The 19,341-nt window shown below is 34.3% G+C and overlaps 1 protein-coding gene across 1 annotated transcript in view; it reads right to left on the bottom strand.

Annotated features, from left to right (window-relative positions):
• Positions 1–19,341, bottom strand: part of EIF3H (eukaryotic translation initiation factor 3 subunit H) — a 109,908-nt gene that overhangs the window by 79,150 nt on the left and 11,417 nt on the right. The window contains exon 2 of the mRNA XM_074266565.1: positions 343–499. Coding sequence (XP_074122666.1) covers positions 343–499 — 157 coding nt within the window. The remainder of the gene's footprint in view (positions 1–342; positions 500–19,341) is intronic.

The following is a 19,341-nucleotide window of genomic DNA, read 5'->3' as shown; positions in this document are numbered from 1 at the left end:
TCTTTCTGAAATGGTAGAAAACAGCTTTTTTCTTAAATAGGTGACAATATCCCAAGGAAATCTTGTAAATGATATATTTAGAGAATCATTTTAATGATGGAAAAGCTTCATCCAGTTCATTCCCAAATGCCAAGGCAGATAAAGCTGAATCAAATTTTACTATATATTTTAAAACATATACCCAAAGCACCCACATGCTTTACAAAAACAAACAAAAAGGTTGACACAGTAGTGACCTCAAATCAATTCTTATAATAGAAAATTAAAGTCTATTGTAAAGAATGTTCTTAAAATATCAACTAATTTAAAAATACTTCAAAGGCATGAGAGAAATACTATTACCTTCATCAAAATCAGCATCATCCTCTGTGTGTTGGGGAAAGGGAAAACAATTGGTGATTTCAAGTCTGTCTTCCACTACCAGACCCAAAAGTACTCCTTGGACAACTTCATTCCCCTGTCCTTCTTCTTGGTAATGTTTAATTATTTTCAAAACAACCTAAAAGAAACCATATAAATAATTTTACAGGTATTTGCAGAGTTCCAAAATCTTTTATCTGAAAGAAAACACATGAAGCAGATTGCAATGAAGCCGAATTCAACTGATAAAAAAATTAGAAAATGTAACATAAAGGAGCATATTGATGAGATGGAAGTTAGAGAGACATAAACAGAAAGAACCATAAAGTATGAGACTGTATATCCTGTAAGTTCATTAATTTATCCAAAGGCTGATAAAATAGTTAAATTTTTTTTTTAGCCACAGTAACTTCGAAAGAAATCTCCCCTATGATTTCTTAACTGCGTGACATCAGGCAATTCCCTAGTAGCTTTGACTAAATCCTAAACTTGAGCTTGACTTATCTTGCTGATGAAGGAAATACTTTGTAGGTCCTCCTTACATTGAAAAGTGATAGCACTCATTAACTAGAAACTCAATTTACAAATTTAGAATAGAGTACTTATTAGAAATGCTTATTAAGACAGTCCTTTGTCCTAAAAACTGGTGAGATCTATGGAAAAGTATTCAGAAATAAAACAAAGAAATCCTCTGAGAGTTTCAGAACAGGGGCCAACCAGGCCATGGAAGTAGAAGTTCTCTCTCATCAATGGGAAAGCTAGGAAGTTGATAGAGAGGTAAAACACTTCTTTCTTCCCTCCCAACCCAGTGCTACTAAGAAATAGAGAATCTCCTACAAGAAGCAGTAATAGAATATGGCTACTGTCTGTGGAGTAGGGTTAAGGGTAGAGAGTTCTAGAGGATGGGAAGGGGTACTTTACTTGGGAGATTTTTAGTTACAAAAATGCAGTATAGCTTTAGGACTTTAATGGCAATGTCCATAGAAACCACAAGATGGGGATGTTACCCCAATGAAAGGCGTCTCTCTATGCAGGTCTTCTGTTAGTACCAATATCATAGGATTAGAAGGAACCATCTAATTCAACACCTTCATCTTACATAGAGATTCAGAGGGAAGTTATCTGCCCAAAATCACATTGTAGTAAGTACCAAACCAGTAAAGAAACCTATCTTTTCAATCCAAAATCTGCTTTTCTCTTAAGCACATACTCTGCTGTATCTCTACATTTCTTTCTTCTGTCATTTTAACTATAAATAATAAAGAAATTAAGAATTTTATTTATTCGATGTTTCATGTTTCAAAATAATCACTCCTACTTACTTAGCACTTTAGGTTTCTAAAATGCTAAAAACTCTATAAAGTCAATAGTATTAGTGTTATTTCTCTCAAAAAAAAAAAAAAACTTACTTTAATGTACATTTTTTTTTTACATATCACTCTCTCTGGACCAATTTTTTTTTTTTGAAGTTCAGTAATCCCAAAAAGAAAAGTTCCTGCAGTTGTGCTAAAGGGGCTCAAGTTTTTCCTGAAAGTGTGTTAGTCCTCAGTAATTAGATAGAAAGGGGTGTTCTTTCTTGGAGATTTTCTAAAATAAAATGGCTAACACTTCAGGTACTACCCCATGCTAAAGATCAGATGGGAAAACTTACTGAATATTTTCCTTTCTCCAGAAGCTTGCTTATATAAACAAAGATAATTCCATAAACCATGTGAAGATCCCACAAAAGGCCAATAAGGTAAACTGTTCTGTACTTCCTATACTTTGCCTTATTCCTACTCCACTGGCAGACATCTTATGTAATAATGTTTCCTAAAATATAGTTACCACATTCTTCTGAAGTTTCTGTTCTCACTTGGAAGATACTCGTCAAGGAATCCCAAATTGCAAGAAGCCAACCAGATGTTGTCTTCTGAAATGATGCTATAGGGAATTATTTTTACTTCTATTCTTATTATTCAGTGTAGATGCAGCTCCAGACTATCATGTAGTCCTACTACATTAGTCCCACTAATTACTATAGCATCAGGAAAAAACAATTGATTTAAAAAATCATTTGACCCTTACTTTGGATCTTCTTTTTCCCAAAGGATAAATTATAAAGCAAAAAAGAATACAAGCATATAATTCTTAATTTAATAGAGAAACAAATTAACTGTAATTGTATGTGTATATATCTATATCTATATCAATATCTATCTATATATCTATATATATATATCTATCTATCTATATCTATCTATCTATCTATCTATCTATATCTATATCAATATCTATCTATCTATATCTATATCTATCTATCTATCTATCTATCTATCTATCTATCTATATATATATATATATATATATATCAAGTTGTGTAATTAGCCTAGATAGATGTTTGTGAAAAAACAAAGCAGTTTGGCTAAAACTGCTCTGAATAATGAAAATGAAAAAGTAAAGAATTTTGTTCCTATTGGCATAACTTCTAAGACTGATCTGTCAAACTCATACCATTAATTGTCAATTCCATAAGAGGCCTAGATTAATTATATTTTTAAATGAACTTTGTTTTGAATATTTCTTTAAATAGTACTTTAAAATATTCCCTCAAAGATATAGAAAAAATTTTAAAAACAAAACCAAAAAACTTATTATTCCATGTTAGGTTTGGCATTTCTGCCAAGTTTGTACCCTAAGGAAAGGCAATGCTGTTATAATTATTTTTTTTAACTAGTTAAATTACCCATGTGCTTTTATGAATAGCTATGTTTACTAGAATCTAGGTTGGCTTAATATGCTGGAGTATTATTTATGACAGTAACTAAAAGGACTTCAACAATAATTCATTTTTTAACTCAATCCATATTTCCTAGAAAAAAAAAAACTAGAAAAAACTGGCAGAAAAAAATGTTTGTGGCAGCCCTTTTTGTAGTGGCTAGAAACTGGAAATTGAATGGATGCCCATCAATTGGAGAATGGCTGAGTAAATTGTGGTATATGAATGTTATGGAATATTATTGTTCTGTAAGAAATGACCAAAAGGATGATTTCAGAAAGGCCTGGAAAGACTTACAGTTCATGAACTGATGCTAAATGAAATGAGCAGAACCAGGAGATCATTCAACAATACTATATGATGATCAATTCTGATGGAAGTGGCTATCTTCAACAATGAGAGGATCCAAATCAGTTCAGATTAATCAGTAATTAACAAAACCAGCTATACCCAGCACAAGAACACTGGGAAATGAGTGTGGACCACAACATAGCATTTACATTCTTTCGGTTATTGTTTGCTTGCTTTTTTCTTCCAGGTTATTTTTGTCTTCTTCTAATCTGATTTTTTTTTGTGCAACAAGATAACCTTATAACTATGAACACATATATTATATTTAACATATATTTTAACATATTTAAAATGTATGGGACTACCTGCTATCTAGGGGAAGGGGTGGAAAGAAGGAGGGGAAAAGTTGGAACAGAAGTTTTTTCAAAGGTCAATGTTGAAAAAGTACACATCCATATGTTTTGTCAATAAAAAGCTATAATTTAAAAGAAAAAGAAAAAAGACTGGCAGAATACAAATAGATCTGTACATTAACCTATCACAATACACTAGCAATACAGGCTACTTATGTATAAGTCACATAACACTCCCCCCCAAAAAAAAATACAACTATTAACAATAGTTAAGAAAAAATGAAGCAAGGATCAAATCACATATTATAATGAGATTGCTAATATCAATATAAGTCTTTGTATATTTTAGAGGAAAAGTAAGATACATATAGCTTTCCCTAAAATATTTAGTGTCATTTTAAGTCATTAAAACTTATTTAAGCTTCTTAAGTAGTAGTATAATCTTAGACCATCTAAGTCATTAATGCTTAAAACTGCACTAAGACTTGGGATACTTTGTATAAGACCAAGTGTCATTCCCAATAGACAAAATAGCTTTCAAAAGAAAAATTGTAAACTATCCATGCAAAAACTTGAACAAATACTGCAGATTACTATTAGAAATGGAAAAAAAAAAAAAAAAAAAGCCTTGAATTTTCTGTTCATCTCCATACTGGTAGGCATATAGCCCAAGAAAGTCAAATCTAAGGAAAGGTTTTATAGTTAAACACAATGTTTACACAACAGTAATTTTTGTAGTATCAACAGACCTGAAATTCAAAGGATGCCAATTCAGGAATGTCTGGGCAAATTACAATTAAGCAATAACAATATGTAGAAAAACATGTAGAACTTAAATAAACTTGGGGACATTTACAAGAAAAGATGCAATTAAGTAGCCAATAAGAACAGCAATGCATATTCAATGAATAAAAGGGCAATGGATAAAGCACCAGCCTTGAATTCAGGAGGACAGCAATTCAAATCCAGCCTCAGACACTTAACAATAGCTATGTGACTCTGGGCAAGTTACTTAAAACCCCCCCTCCAATTTCTTGCCAAAAAAGAAGGGAAGAAAAAAATTAAGGGGGAAAAAAATTCAATGAATACAGAACATCATAACTGCAAAACTAAAAGGGAAACTCATATAAAATTCTAATGATTTATCATGGGTCTTGAGAGATTCTTTTTCTATTATATTAATAACCAATTTTTAAATTAAGATTCAGGCTTTTCTCCGGGGAAGGTCAGGCTCCAAAAACAAATTGAAACCAACACAAACCCTCTGGGAACATTCTCTTTGCTCTAGGAATCCTTACTTCCATGTGAAATGTAAATAGAATCCATTCTTACTTAATCTACCTCCTCCCCAATCCCAAAAAGGAAATGACCCACCCTCATCCTTGGACCCCTCTATTACAAAAGAAAGCTGAAATGGAGAGGGCTGAACTTTGGAGAAGTAAACTTGAAAGAAGTACACTTGAAACAAGGTGTTAACTCAGTGGAATTGATGAGACAATGTTAATCTAGTTTACATATACTTACATATACCACTTAGCATGGTGATGTAACAGTTCTACAATTGATGTATTTGTAATAGCGTATTTAAACAGAGGACAAAGTCAGCCACAGACATTCTATCTTTGACCTTTCCTTATGATGGCTCTCCTGCCTCCTGCACTAAGATCAAACTAGCAGACTGGCAGACACAGAGAGAAGACAGGGTAGAAGAACAAAACACAAAACCCTATGTCCAAAATGCAACAGAGGTTTCCAATGGGCATCAAAATGTAGAATGACTCAGGGAAATGGGAAGGGGGACCCAGCTCCAGGGCCCCAGTGGGCATTTGAATGTAGAATGACTCAGGGAAATAGGAAGGGGAGCCCAGCTCTAAGGCACCAGACAAAAAAATACTTGGAACACAATGGCAGCCAGAGAGTCTTTAGAAGTTCAGTACTCGGATATGATCAATCAACCGAGAAGCAATGTGATGTGAAAAAGGGATTACAATTGGGGAAAATACAGTTGTATGTAGCTGGGACTACTGAGATATCCCCTGGAGAGGTAAAATCTGTCCCTGTCTGGCCTATGGATCCTTTGCCTTCCGGCACAGTAGGCTTGACCATTTTACCTCCTGAGATTACTTACAAAACAGAGTCCATCCATAAACTGATGTGGGAAACTGGGGAATGTGTAGATAATATCCCAGTCACTAATACAGGTAGACAACGTGTGACTTATCAATCAGAAGTAGTAGCATCAGATTTACTGATAGAGACTCCTAATAAGCAATCTGGTGATAGTAGCCCAGATTCTGACTTCCAGCAGCAGGATCCAGGAATATTCTGGACTGCAGCTGTTACAGCTGGTCAACTATGCTCACTATCTAGGTAAATGGTATACCATTAGAAGGGTAGGTAGATACAAGTGCAGATCATAGTCATTAGAGTTGCCAACTGGCCCAGTAACTAGCCAAAGATTAAGGCAGACACCTGCATGTCTGGCATAGGAGGATCAATAGCAGCTGAAGTTAGTGCTACCCCTTTGAGATGGACTTTTGAAGATAAAACAGGAGTTTTTATTTCTCTTGTAGTTGAAAAAAATCCCCATCAATTTGTGGGGAAGAAACATTTTACAACAGTTAGGATTACAAATGAGTACTTTGGCTTTTTAGGAGGGCTGCTGTTGAAGGCCTGCCAACACTCTCACTTGTTCCCATTCAATGGAAAACTGATGCACCAGTGTGGATAGTGGTCATTAGCAAGTGATAAAATTCAGGCCTTATTAGATATAGTACAAGAGCAACTTGACCAAAGGCACTTACAACCTTCTCTTAAGTCCTTGGAATTCCCCTGTATTTGTTGTAAAAAGAAATCTGGAAAATGGAGGATGTTGACTGATTTAAGAAAAGTAAACAAACAGAAGGAAACTATGGAAACTCTTTAGCCTGGACTTCCATCTCCTACTCAATTGCCTAGAGAATGGCCTCTTTGGGTTATAGATGTTATGGATTGTTTCTATTCTAACCCTCTGGATAAGAAGGATAGGAAAAGATTTGCCTTCTCAGTGCCCAGCATTAACTTAGCTGAGCCTTATAAAAAATATGAATGGACAGTTTTGAACCAGGGAATGAAAAATAGCCCTACTATGTGTCAAATGTATGTAGCTGCTGCTCTTACTCCAGTAAGAAAAGCATTTCCAAAAGTTATGTTGTTACATTACACGGATAATATATTGGGATGTACACCTGAAGAGCAAATGTTAGAAGCATGTCTACAAAAGATCATAGAAACACTAAGGAACTACAAATTGCACATAGCTCCAGAGAAAATTCAAAGACATGCTCCTTTTTAAATATTTAGGATATGAAGTATACCCTAAGGTGCTTACAGTACAAGAACTTTCCTTAAGAAGAGAGAGGCTAAACACCTTAAATGACTTCAAGAAATTGATAGGAGATATCCAATGGATGTGTGTCCAGTATTAAGCTTGACTACCTATCAATTACAACCATTATATGACTTTTTAAGGCAAACTGCTTTAAACTCAAGCCCAAGAAGCTTTGAGAGAAGTTGAACTGGCTTTATCCAATGTGGTTAAAAGATTCACTCAAAAACCTTTGGAAATATCAATTTTTGCTGTACAAGAGGCACCCACAGCAGTCCTTCATCAAGGAGACAGTGTGATAGAGTGGGTGAACCTCCCAGCACAACCAGAACAAAGCTTTACTCCTTACCCAATCTTGTGGCTAGAATTTTATTAAAGGCCATTAAGCCAGGAGTTCAATTATCTGGGATGAGACCTGACAAAATATATATCTTTTATACTAATGCACAAATTAATGTATGCTGTGAAACCATCCCAGAGTAGCAAATTTCATTAGCCACAGCTCCAAATTTTACACACAGGTCTCCATTAAAGATTACCCAAATATTACATAATTGGCGATGGATTCTTGAAGAAAAGGTTTCTAAAGTCCCTTGTAAAGGACCAACTATCTTTACAGATGCATCCAAACATAACATTTGTGCTGTATATTCTCATGATTTAACTATAAAGAGAGTAGTCAGAACTCCTTTTCAGTCCACTCAGCAGAAGGAATTGTATGCAATCATTCTAGCTCTAACTTATTATCCAGGAGATGTAAATATAATATCTGATTCAGCCTATTCAGTAGGTGTGGTACAAAGGATTGCCACAGCCCAAATAAAATTTGTAGCTTCCAATACATATCAGCTCTTTAAGGAACTTTAAGAGCAAGTGAGAAAGCATCCAGGTAAGATTCATATCTTGCATGTCCACTCTCATTGTAGACTTCCAAATCCTATTTTTTTATGGAAATTCAAAGGCAGATAGCCTTCTAACCATGTTAGCCAATACTTCTTTATTTCAGGCAGCCCAAGAATCTCATTCTAAATATCATCAGGCTGCTCAAGCTTTACGTTTGCAATTTGGGATAACAAAGAGAGGAAGCTAGGAGCATAGTAAAAGCCTGTAGAGCTTACCTTTCTTTCCACGCTCCTACACTCCCCCTCCAGGGAAGAACCCTCGTGGTTTGAGACCCAATGAAATTTGGCAAATGGATGTGACCCATTATAAATCTTTTGTTCGTCTGTCTTTTGTCCATGTTGTGGTAGGCACCTTTTCAGGATTTACTTTTGCAATACCAGCAGCCAAAGAGACAGCCTAAGTTGTCACTGAATTCCTTATACAAGCATTTGCAATTATGGGTATGCCATAAGCAATAAAAACAGATAATAGACCTGCATAATACTTCTAAACACCTTGCACACTTTTGTGCACAGTATAAGATTTTACACACCACTGGCATACCTTTTAATCCTCAAGGACAGGCAATAGTAGAGAGGAGAAACAAAGACATCAAGACAAAAACAAAAGAAAGGGGGAGCCACAGATAACCCTAGAGAACTTCTAAATTTAGCTCTTCATACCAGACATACATGTCAAGAAGTTAACTTGATTTTTGACAAAGATGCACTGGCTCCGGCAGTGTCCAGTATCTTTAGATAATCGCCAGGTGGAGAGACCCAGAAAATGGTGAATGGAAGGGACCAGATAGGTTTACTGAGTGGGGGAAAGAGTCTGCTTGTATCTCTACAGATAGAGAAGAAATCAGATGAGTGCCCAACGAGCATATTCTCTTTGTTCATAGGAAAGAGAGAAGACCCAAGAAATATCAGATGGTTCCATCGCTGACTGTGCCCACTACTGAAAGAGCATAATAGCAGTTATGCCAATTGCCTCATGAACATAAAAAATTGTTAATGAGACTAATACAGGACTTCAAAACCCCCAGGAATCATTGGACTTCCTGAGACATGAGATTATTGTTGGACTTCAAAACTTGCAGGAATCATTGGATTCCCTGACACATGAAGCAATGGACAATAGATTCATTTTGGATTAGGACTTATTAGGACTTATGGACATGTATAAATTCCTCATGTTATATTACTATATATTCATGAGTTATATTACTATGTGCTTGTGTAATGCCTCCCATGCTGATGGATTTATGTATACCTGTTTCAATTTCAACCCAAAGGAAACCCGCTAACAATATCTGGTTTGACCCCCCATTTCCCTTTGGTGTTTTCACCTCCCTTCCTGAGAAGTCAGGGAGGGAGGGCATGACCATCTGTGTTCTAAAACAAAAGAAACCAGATGTAGAGGGCAGAACTTTGGAGAAATATACTTGAAACAAGGTATTAAGTCAGTGGAATTGATGAGACAATGATTATCTAGTTTACATGTACTTAGTACTTAGCATGGTGATGTAATAGTTCTACAATTGATGTAATTGTAATAGGATATTTAAACTGAGGACAAATGGCAGAATAGAGTACTTATTAGAAATGCTTATTAAGACATTCCTGCAGGCTGTGCAGGCAGACTGGGTCAGACTATGACAGACACAGACTGTGAAGGGGACAATAAAGACTTTGGATTTTATTCCTGACTATTCTTGTGGTGATTATTCTGTTGAGATCAAGGCTGGTCCCATGGCCCTCCAGAAAGCTAGCTCAGACATTACAGAAAGTTACTAAATAATTTTATTTAATTTATTCCACCAATAAGCTTGGGGGGGAGGGGATTATTAGAGTGACTCACAAGGATTTGATTTACAAAAATCATTTCCTTTGACCACTATATTTGAAACCCTGTTAATTATCCATTACTGTTTTTTAATTACTGAGAAAACAAAGTAAAAAAGATCAACTCCCTTGCCCACAATCAAATGCATCCACTTGAGGTAAATAAAATATGCACACTAGTCTTCAGGATTCGAAATTCAGCAGTTTGTCAACTACAGGTTGACACTTAGTCTTCATCACAGACATGTGGAGGAAGAAAAGTCACAGTAAACTTTGAACCACTATACATACACGTAAGTTATTATGTGAGGAAAAAAAAAAAAACAAACCTTTGCCCCACTTAAAAACAACAATAACAATTCATTTTTATAGAGATCTTAACCAGGCATACTGCTAAAGAGCTTTGCAATTATTATCTCATTTGACCTTCACAACAACTCTAGGAGATAGGCACAATTATTGTTCCCATTTTACAAATAAGAAAGCTGAGGTGAATAGAGGTTAAGTGACTTGCCCAAGATCATACAGCTAAAAAGTGTCTAAAATCAATGTGAATTCAGATCTTCCTGACTCAAAGTCTAGCATTCTGTATACCAGATGGTCAAAGGGAGGAATGCATTTCTATGTTCCAGATTATCAGGTAAAATGAAACATTCTTATGTTGGCTGGAAGAAATGATTCAAGAAAGCCAGGTATATTCTTAAAAATTGAAATTAATGTTAAAGTTAAGCAACTCTGAGGTGCTGATACTGAAGAAAAAAACTTAATTGATGAAGCTATAAAAAAAGATATGACATTTCAATTCAATATGATCATACTTACTGAAAGAACAGGAAAAAGACCCATTTGCCACAGGATAATTAAAAGAAATTAGCATGAAAGAAAACAAATTTCTAGAGGTTTCCTCAAGAATAGCCAAGCAGCAAGAAGAAAATTATCAGGATATGCTGAGCTCAACAAAAGAACTTAAAGAAAAAAAAAAAAAAAAAAAGAAAAATGCTTTTAATTAAAGCATCAACAAAGCTGATTTAAAATACCAAAATATCTCCAAATGGCAAATTTCCGGGTACATGATTTAGACCTCAAGGATACTTGATTCAGAGTTAGGAGAGCAAGAGATAATTTATCTATCAGATCTCTGGAGAGGGGAGGTGTTTATGGTTAACCATGAACTACTGAACATTATGAAAGATAAAATGAATTTTGCATTACATTTAAAAAGTTTTTGCACAAACAAAACTAATGCAGCCAAGATTAGAAGGAAAGCAGAAAAGTAGGAAACAATTTTTACATAGAGTATTTCACATAAAGGCTAAGTCAAATTTCTAAGAATAGTCATTTCCCAATTGATAAATGGCCAAAGGATATGAACAAAACAATTTTCAAATGAAAAAATTAAAGCCATCTATAAGTCATATGAAAAAATGCTTTAAAGCACTACTGAGTAGAGAAATGAAAATTAAAGTAATTCTGAAGTATCTCCTCAGGTTGGCTAAGATGACAAGAAAAGATAATGGTAAACATTGGAGGGGATGTGGGAAAATTGGGACATTAATATATTACTGGTGGAGCTGTAAAATGATCCAACCATTTTGGAGAAAAATTTGGAACTATGCCCAAAGGGCTATAAAAAGTTGCATTGGGTGTTACTACTGGGTCTATTTCCCAAAGAGATCATAAAAGAAGGGGAAAGACCCAAATATGCAAAAATGTTTGTAGTTCTTTTTGTGGTGGCAAAGAATTGGAAAATGAGTAGATAGTAGATGCCCATCAAGTGGGAAATGGCTGAATAAGTTATGGTATATTAAGTAATGGAATATTATTGTTCAAATAGCAAATTTCCATTAAAGAATTACAAGCTGAATGTGAAGCAAGGGGACCTACCCATATCTGATTTCAAAAAAGGTCTGTCATCAAAACAATCTGGAACAGGCTTATCAGTAGAATAGATTAGGTACACAATAAACCCCCAAATCCACATTTCTTGGACAAAGAATAAACTAACAAAAACTGCTGACTGGAAAATACTCTAGTAGAGAAGTATAGATGAATACTTCATATCATATGCCACAATAAGGACAAAATCAGTACATGGCTTTGATATAAGTGATCCCCTTAACCATACTGGAGGAGCATAAAATAATTTACATGTCATATTTATGGATAAAACTAACAAAAAAAAATGATTAAACTCAATACAGAGAGAATTATTGCTATAAAATGGAAATTTCTGATCAACATACCAATGTATCCAAGATTAAAAGGAAAGAAGCTGGGAAAAAAAAATTTTACATCAAGTATCTTTGATAAAGGCCTCATATTTATCTAATATAAGAAAAACTAAAGAATACAAATCACTGCCCAATTGACAAATAGGCAAAAGATATATACAAGTAGTTTCTAGAAGAAACCAAAGTTACCTAGTCATATGAAAAAATGTTCTAAATCACTATTGATCAGAGAAATGAAAATCAAACTTTGAGACATCATCTCACAACTTGTACTGGATTGGCTAAAATAATAGAAGGGAGAAATAATGACAAATGTTGGAGAAGATGTAGGAAAATTGGATACTGAGGCATTGTTGGTAGAAGTATGAAGTGATCCTTATAGAGAGCAATTTGCAACTATGTTCAAAGGGGTATATATCTGTGCATGCCCTTTGACCCAGCAATGCTAGTATTAAGTCTATACCTCAGAGATTAAAACAAAACAAAACAAAACAAAACAAAACAAAACAATATAAAAAGGCCCTACTTGTACAAAAATGTTTATAGCAGCTCTTTTAGTGGTGACAAAGAATTGGAAATTAAGGGGATATCCATTAAGTTATGGTATATAATTGTAATGGAATACCATTGTGTTTTAAGAAATGATGAGCAGGATGTGTTCAGAAAAACTGGACTTAAATGAAGAGATGCTGAGTGAAGTGAGCAGAAGCAGGATAACATTGCTCATAGTAACAGCAGTATTTTACAATTATGATTAAACGGCTTAGCTATTCTCAGCAATACAATGATCTAAGACAATCCAAAAGGAACTCAATGATGAAAAATGCTGTCTCTCAAGAAAGAAATGATACTGTGAGTATGAATGCTGAACAAAAATGCTATTTTTCACTTTATTTTTATTTTGGTCTGTGTTTTCTTTCATAGCATGACTAGTATGGAAATGTTTGCATGATTGTATGTGTATAACCTATATCAAATTGTTTATTGTAGCAGGGAGAACATAAGGGAAGGAAGAAAGGACAGAATTTGGAATTTTTAAAAATGTAAATGTTAAAAGTTGTTTATACATGTAATTAGAAAAAAAATATTCAAAAATTACAAAATTCATGCAGAGAAATTAAATGCAGATACACATTATCATCTAGAAGTTGCCAACTACTCATTTCAAATCCCTCATAATAAAAATCCATCAGGAAAAAATGCCATACCTCTTTCACCTTACATCTAGCATATGACAAACAATGAGGAAAAAACTAATGATGGAACTATGAGGAAAATGACACACTAATACACTGTTGATGGTACTGTGAATCAGTCCAACATTTCTGCAAAACAATTTGGAATTATGTGAGAAAAGTGACTGAACTGATCATAATAATTAATCCTTGATCCAACCATCTTGCTTCTAAAGCATAAAGAATTTGAAGAAAGGAAAAATCCATTTATAAGAAAATATATAGCATTCTTTTTGGTATCAAAAACCAAAAACCCACGTGCTCATTGAGTAATTCCTGAATTAAATGTGATTAAAAAAATAATAAATTAATGTGTAGAGGACATAAAAGAAACATGGGGAGATTTCTATAAGCTAATGATTAGGAGGAATGTTGGGAACAGAGTTCATCTAGATTTCAGCAAAACTTTTGATATAAAGAAGAAAATGGAGAGATAAAGATTAGATGATATAACACTATTATCAGATAAACTTAGAAGTGGTTGGATGTCCAGATTCAGAGTTCAATGTCAGTTTTCCAGTGGAATACCAAACACCTAAAGAATCTCTCTGACAATAAGGATCTAATCAGATCTAGACTACTGAATTGAACCTAAGATTATGAAATTCAATAGGGAAAAATGAAAACTCTTACACTTACATAGCAAAAAAATGAACTTCCACAGTAAAAGTTAAGGGGAGGCATGGTCAGACAGAAAAAAAACATCTTGGGATTTAGTGGAATGAAATTTAAATCAGCCAAATAGATGCAAGTCCAGTCACAACAGTTTAAGACAGACATTCATAAATCAGGTGTCGAGAAAAGGACAAACAGGATAGTGAAGGGCCTTGACTCCATGAAACATGAGTATCATAAAACATGTTTGGTATAGTGAAAAGATGAAATGACAAACGATACTTGATGTATTCAAGTGTCTGAGGGCTGACACGGAAAAGGAATTGAGATTTGTTCTGTTTGGCCCTCAAAGAAAGAACCAGTTAAAAGTTCCATGCTACCCCTTCTATTTAGTAATGCTTAAAAATCTTCTAAATGGTGTATCTCAGATGTACCATAGAAGGTGGAAAGAGTTCTAGATTTCAGCCAGATATATTATATAACCTCTGTCCCTCATTGCTACTTCAAGGCATTCCCACTGATATAATTATCTATCCTTCTTTGAGGTTTATGCCACCCTTCCACAAATGCTGTTTTTATTTTGATCAAAGACACCTCTCACCATTCTTTTCAGTCATCCAGTTGCCTCAGTTCATAAGGCTCATTCTTCCCTATGTCTGACTATCCTAGTTATTTAGCTATTTAGGAACTAAGAGAGGAAAAGCAAGGCCAATGTGACTGACAAGTTCAAGTCTGAAAAAAGTAGGAAGGGATAAGATTTTTGAGGGATTTATAAAAGATAAAAGAAGATTTTTATATTTGATGCTATATAATAATACTATATATGAGTGGGGGGAGTAAGAATGAGGAAGAAGCCTGGATGACTGGGAAAACAGTAGAGTCTGAACAGGAAGTTTGGTAAAGGGAAAATATTTTGGGAAACATATCAGTTTTGTTTTATACATATTCAATTTGATATGTCCGAAAAATGGTGTGTCAAGGCTTCTTAAACTTTTTTCACTTATGACCCCCTCCTTTGTCCAAGGAATTTTTATGTGACTTCAAGTACATAAATGTATAAAACAGATATATAAATCAAACATTTACAGATAGCAAATAATAATCTTATGACCCCTACATTTGGTTATGAAACCTCATATGGAGTTATGAACTATAGCTTAAGAAGTTGATATGGGTGATAACAGAAAAATCATATAGGAAAAGAGCTGAGAGAGATTAGAACCAGATATACAGATCTGGGAATCATCTGCAAGGAAATGACTAAAGATAGAGGAAAGGGATTGAGATCACCAAAAAAACAAACAAAAACAGTAGAAAAAGAGGGCAAAGGTTAAACACATGATACCAACTACCATGTCATTCATATGTTCAAGAAACTTCAATAGTTCCTTATTGTCTCTAAAAAATAATACAAGCTTCTCTATTTAACAATTTAGAGTCTTTCATAATCTGGATCCATCCTACCTTTCCAAACATTCCTTCTTATGTACTTTGCATATAAAAATCAAATCTATTTCCCATTTCCTATACACATTATATCTTCTTTCTCTCTTGTCTTTATATAGGCTCTCCTCTCTCTCCTCTCTCTCCTCATTTCTTGGAATTCCTAACACTTTTCAATTTAAGCAATTTACTCTTATAAGAAGCCTCTCTTGAACTCCTAGTTATTAATATTCTCCTTCCTTCTAAAATTCCTTTATATATTATTTCTATCTGCAAAGGATCTATCACCCCTAACCACCAGTAGATTGTGCTCTCCCTGAAGTCAGGAATGGTCATATTTTTTGTCTTGTAATTCTGAATCTAGTACAGAATTTTGCATATAATAAACACTTAATAAAATAAATGGCATTTTAAAAATTGAATTGCTGAAAGATCTGCATGACCCCTAACTATATCTCAGATATTCAGAAACTCTGAAATCAGAGTGACCTACCACTTATATGCTTTTAACTATCTTTATAAATGTAATTTTTCTCTAACATCCCAATGTTACTTATTGAGAATGAGCCCTAAGTCCATTCAAAACATTTCTTTAAAAAAATGAAATAAAAATGGCAAAAATATAATTTTACAGCCAGTAGCCAGTAGGAAAAAAGGTCAGCAGGACAGAATGGACAACTTCTATTTGGTATATTTAAACCAATCTTAAAAATTCTGGGAGGTAAAGACCCACAACCCCAATCAATCTCAGAAAATCTATTATTTCAGATCAGTTTTCTTCAAAGAAATTGAAATGGCACAAAATCTTGCCTTAGCATACTCTTAAAGGCAATATATAGACTTTCATTTTATTCTGGTTTTTTGTAATGACTGACCTGTCACTTTGGCAGATTTCTTATGAGTAAGCTTAGATCATTTTTCTAACACTGAAAAAAGAAAGTAGTTATTGCTAGAATATAAAATTGAAAAATAGAAGACTGTATTAATCTTAAGTAAAATACATTCTATACCTCACTTGGGATAATGGTTCCATTTCATAAATAGCTAAGTCAAGTAATAAATAGGATTTAAATCAGAACTACAAAGTTCTGATGTGAAAGTTTTCAAAAATACAAAATTCATTTTGATTCTGACACATATTATAATTTGTAATAACACTTCACTACACTTAATCAATGTAATCCCAGTATTATATTTGAGTCTAATGAAGATATTCAGTATCAGCAATGTCCAAAATTAAGTTAAATGAAGTGCAAATATGTAAAAAAGAAAAGAAGTGAAAGTAACCACAGGAAAGTCAATGGGAAAACTAATTTAAGTGTAAAAATATGCAATATACTATCAAATAATTATTTGATTATTAAACATCAAATTTAGAGACAACTCAAAAGAAAAAAAAATTTACTTGCTATTCTGGGGAGGATGGGAAGTATCTGTGCATGAAATGTAGTTATTATTTTATAACCTAACTATTCCTACATATGTTCCCAACAAATCTACTTAATTCTGAGCCACCTAGCTGTCCCCATTTACTAGATTTTCATTGACCTCATCTGCCAACTGTAGCAGTCCCTCAAAGTTCTGTCCAAGACCCTCTTCTTCTTCTATATATATAATTCATCTGGTTATGTCATCAGCTTTCATGTATTCAATAATCTCCATGATGCAAGATAAGCAAGGCTCCAGCCAGCCCATCTGGGCAGAGGGGCCCCAGTGGACGGAGCAGCCAATATGGAAGCATGATGAGAAAGATTCAAATCACCTCAGAATTTTACTCTATGACCCTTGGCAAGTCAATCTCTCAGAGCCTCAGTTTCCTCCTCTGATCTATATCTCTTCCAGCTCTAAATCAATGATAACAAAAAGGAGGGCCTTTGTTTCAGGAAGAATAGGGAGTTAAGATAGGTACTCCACAATCTCCCTCCTCTCCTGCAGCTTAGCAGTTCTGAACCAAGCTCACTTTCTATCCATAGGTTCAATCCAAGCAAAGTAAGGAGTCCTAAGCCTAGCACAAAGCAGGCTCTGAATAAACACATATTAACTAACATTACTAAGATTTTCCAATTTCTTTGCACTAGACATTTCAATGTGCTTGCACTGAAAATAGTCCATTCAATAAGCATTCTTTTATCCATATGATTTCTCTGATGTGGATATGTAGGCTCTCATTTGGGAGGGGGTCTGCAATGTTTTGAGGCTCAATGCAATTGGCTTAATAATGTCCTTAAGGAGAAGTATTTGGAGAACCTCATCAATAGGATCCCTCTTCCAAATGGACTACATGATGGACTTCATCCAAGATGGATGCAAACAGCTTCCTCCTCATTGTTTTTTCCTATCCTAATATTAACAATCAGAGGATCACTAAACAAAATTAATTTTTTCCATCACTCCAAGAACCATCATGATTCTGATATGTATAAAAGAGGTATCTTGTTTGACAAAAGTCATTAAAACATCATTTTGCTCTACAAAAAAAAAAAAAAAAAAAAAAAAAAAAAATCTCCACGATGATTCTCAAATCTGCTTATCCACCTCTAAGCTCTCTCCTGACCATATCTCATATCTGCAACTGTTTACTGAACATCTCAAAACAGATGTTTCATAAACATCTTAAACTCAAAATGTCCAATCCATTTCATTATCTTCACACACACACAAATGCTTCTGTCTTCTTAATTCTTATTTAATTCAAGATATCTCCCTTCTCTAAGTCACTCAGGATCACAACCTGAGTCATCAGACTCAGTTTCACATCCAATCTGCTGTCAGTTTTATCTTGCATATGCTCCATTCTCTCCTCTGACACTGCCACCAACCTAGTACAGGCCCGTTACCTCATGCCTGTAATACTGGAAAAGTCTGCTAATTGGTCTACCTGCCAAAAGTCCCCCTAAACTGACACATCCTCCATTCAGCCAACCAAGTAATCTTCCTAAAAAGTCCAGGTCTAGCCAAGACATATACACCCCCCACACAAAAACATTCAATAAATTCCATTATCTCCAAGAACAAATATAAAACCTTTTGTTTGTATTTACAAACCCTTCATAACTGGGACCCTTCCTAGTCTTTCCCGTCTTCTCACACCTAACTGCTCTGTGATGCTGAGACATTAGCCTCCTTGCCATTTCTGAAACAAGACATGCCATTCTCTGGCCTTCAGGCACTTCCAGTCTCCCAAAATTGGAATCATCACCCATCTCTGCACCCTGTTGTTTTTAATAAGACATTTCAATTTCTCTCTAAATTCATGTAGTGGGTAAGTCTACGTAGCTAAATATTGTCACAAAGAAGAAATTGTGGAAATAAAAACCTAGGTTTTTATCATTATGGTCAAGCACAAAGTCAGGCCCCAGAGAAAAGTTGAACAATAATGAAGCTTTGTTTCTTACATATTAAAATCTAATAATATAAAAGTTAAAGAGAAAATAGAACCATAATTCCATCCTTCTTTCGATTTCATAAAAATTGGACAAACCAAGTCATAATTTCACATATCCCCAACAAACTTTGTCAAAGAAGCTCAATAAGTAAACTACATCTAAAGGATTCCCAATATCTAGGGAAAAGATTTGCATGTTGCCAATTCTTTTTCTTACTTCTAATCTAAGGAAAGTTAACAATTCTAAGTAAATTTTTATATTCCGTGTATCAGCTTTTCTTCAGGTGAGGTTAATATTACAAGACTGCAGAAACAATGTCTCCGAATCCTAAATAAGACTGGAAAATCAAAAATACCCAAAAATAAATGTTACAATATATGAGGATACCAGAAGTTACTAACAATATCATTTATGCCAGATATATTTAAATCTCTTCTCATATTTTACTATTGTTTCTACCTTTGTAATCTACACTAGTTCATTTTACTCTGGAGTCCCTAAGGCTCTGTTATTATCAGAATGTAACACCACAAATTACTCTGTTTTCTCTTTCATTAAAACTCATTCTTGATT

Source organism: Sminthopsis crassicaudata, chromosome 1 (genome assembly GCF_048593235.1).
Source record: "Sminthopsis crassicaudata isolate SCR6 chromosome 1, ASM4859323v1, whole genome shotgun sequence".
Taxonomy (NCBI): domain Eukaryota; kingdom Metazoa; phylum Chordata; class Mammalia; order Dasyuromorphia; family Dasyuridae; genus Sminthopsis; species Sminthopsis crassicaudata.
Note: the sequence above shows the minus strand (reverse complement) of the source record. Positions and strands in the feature narration are given on the sequence as shown.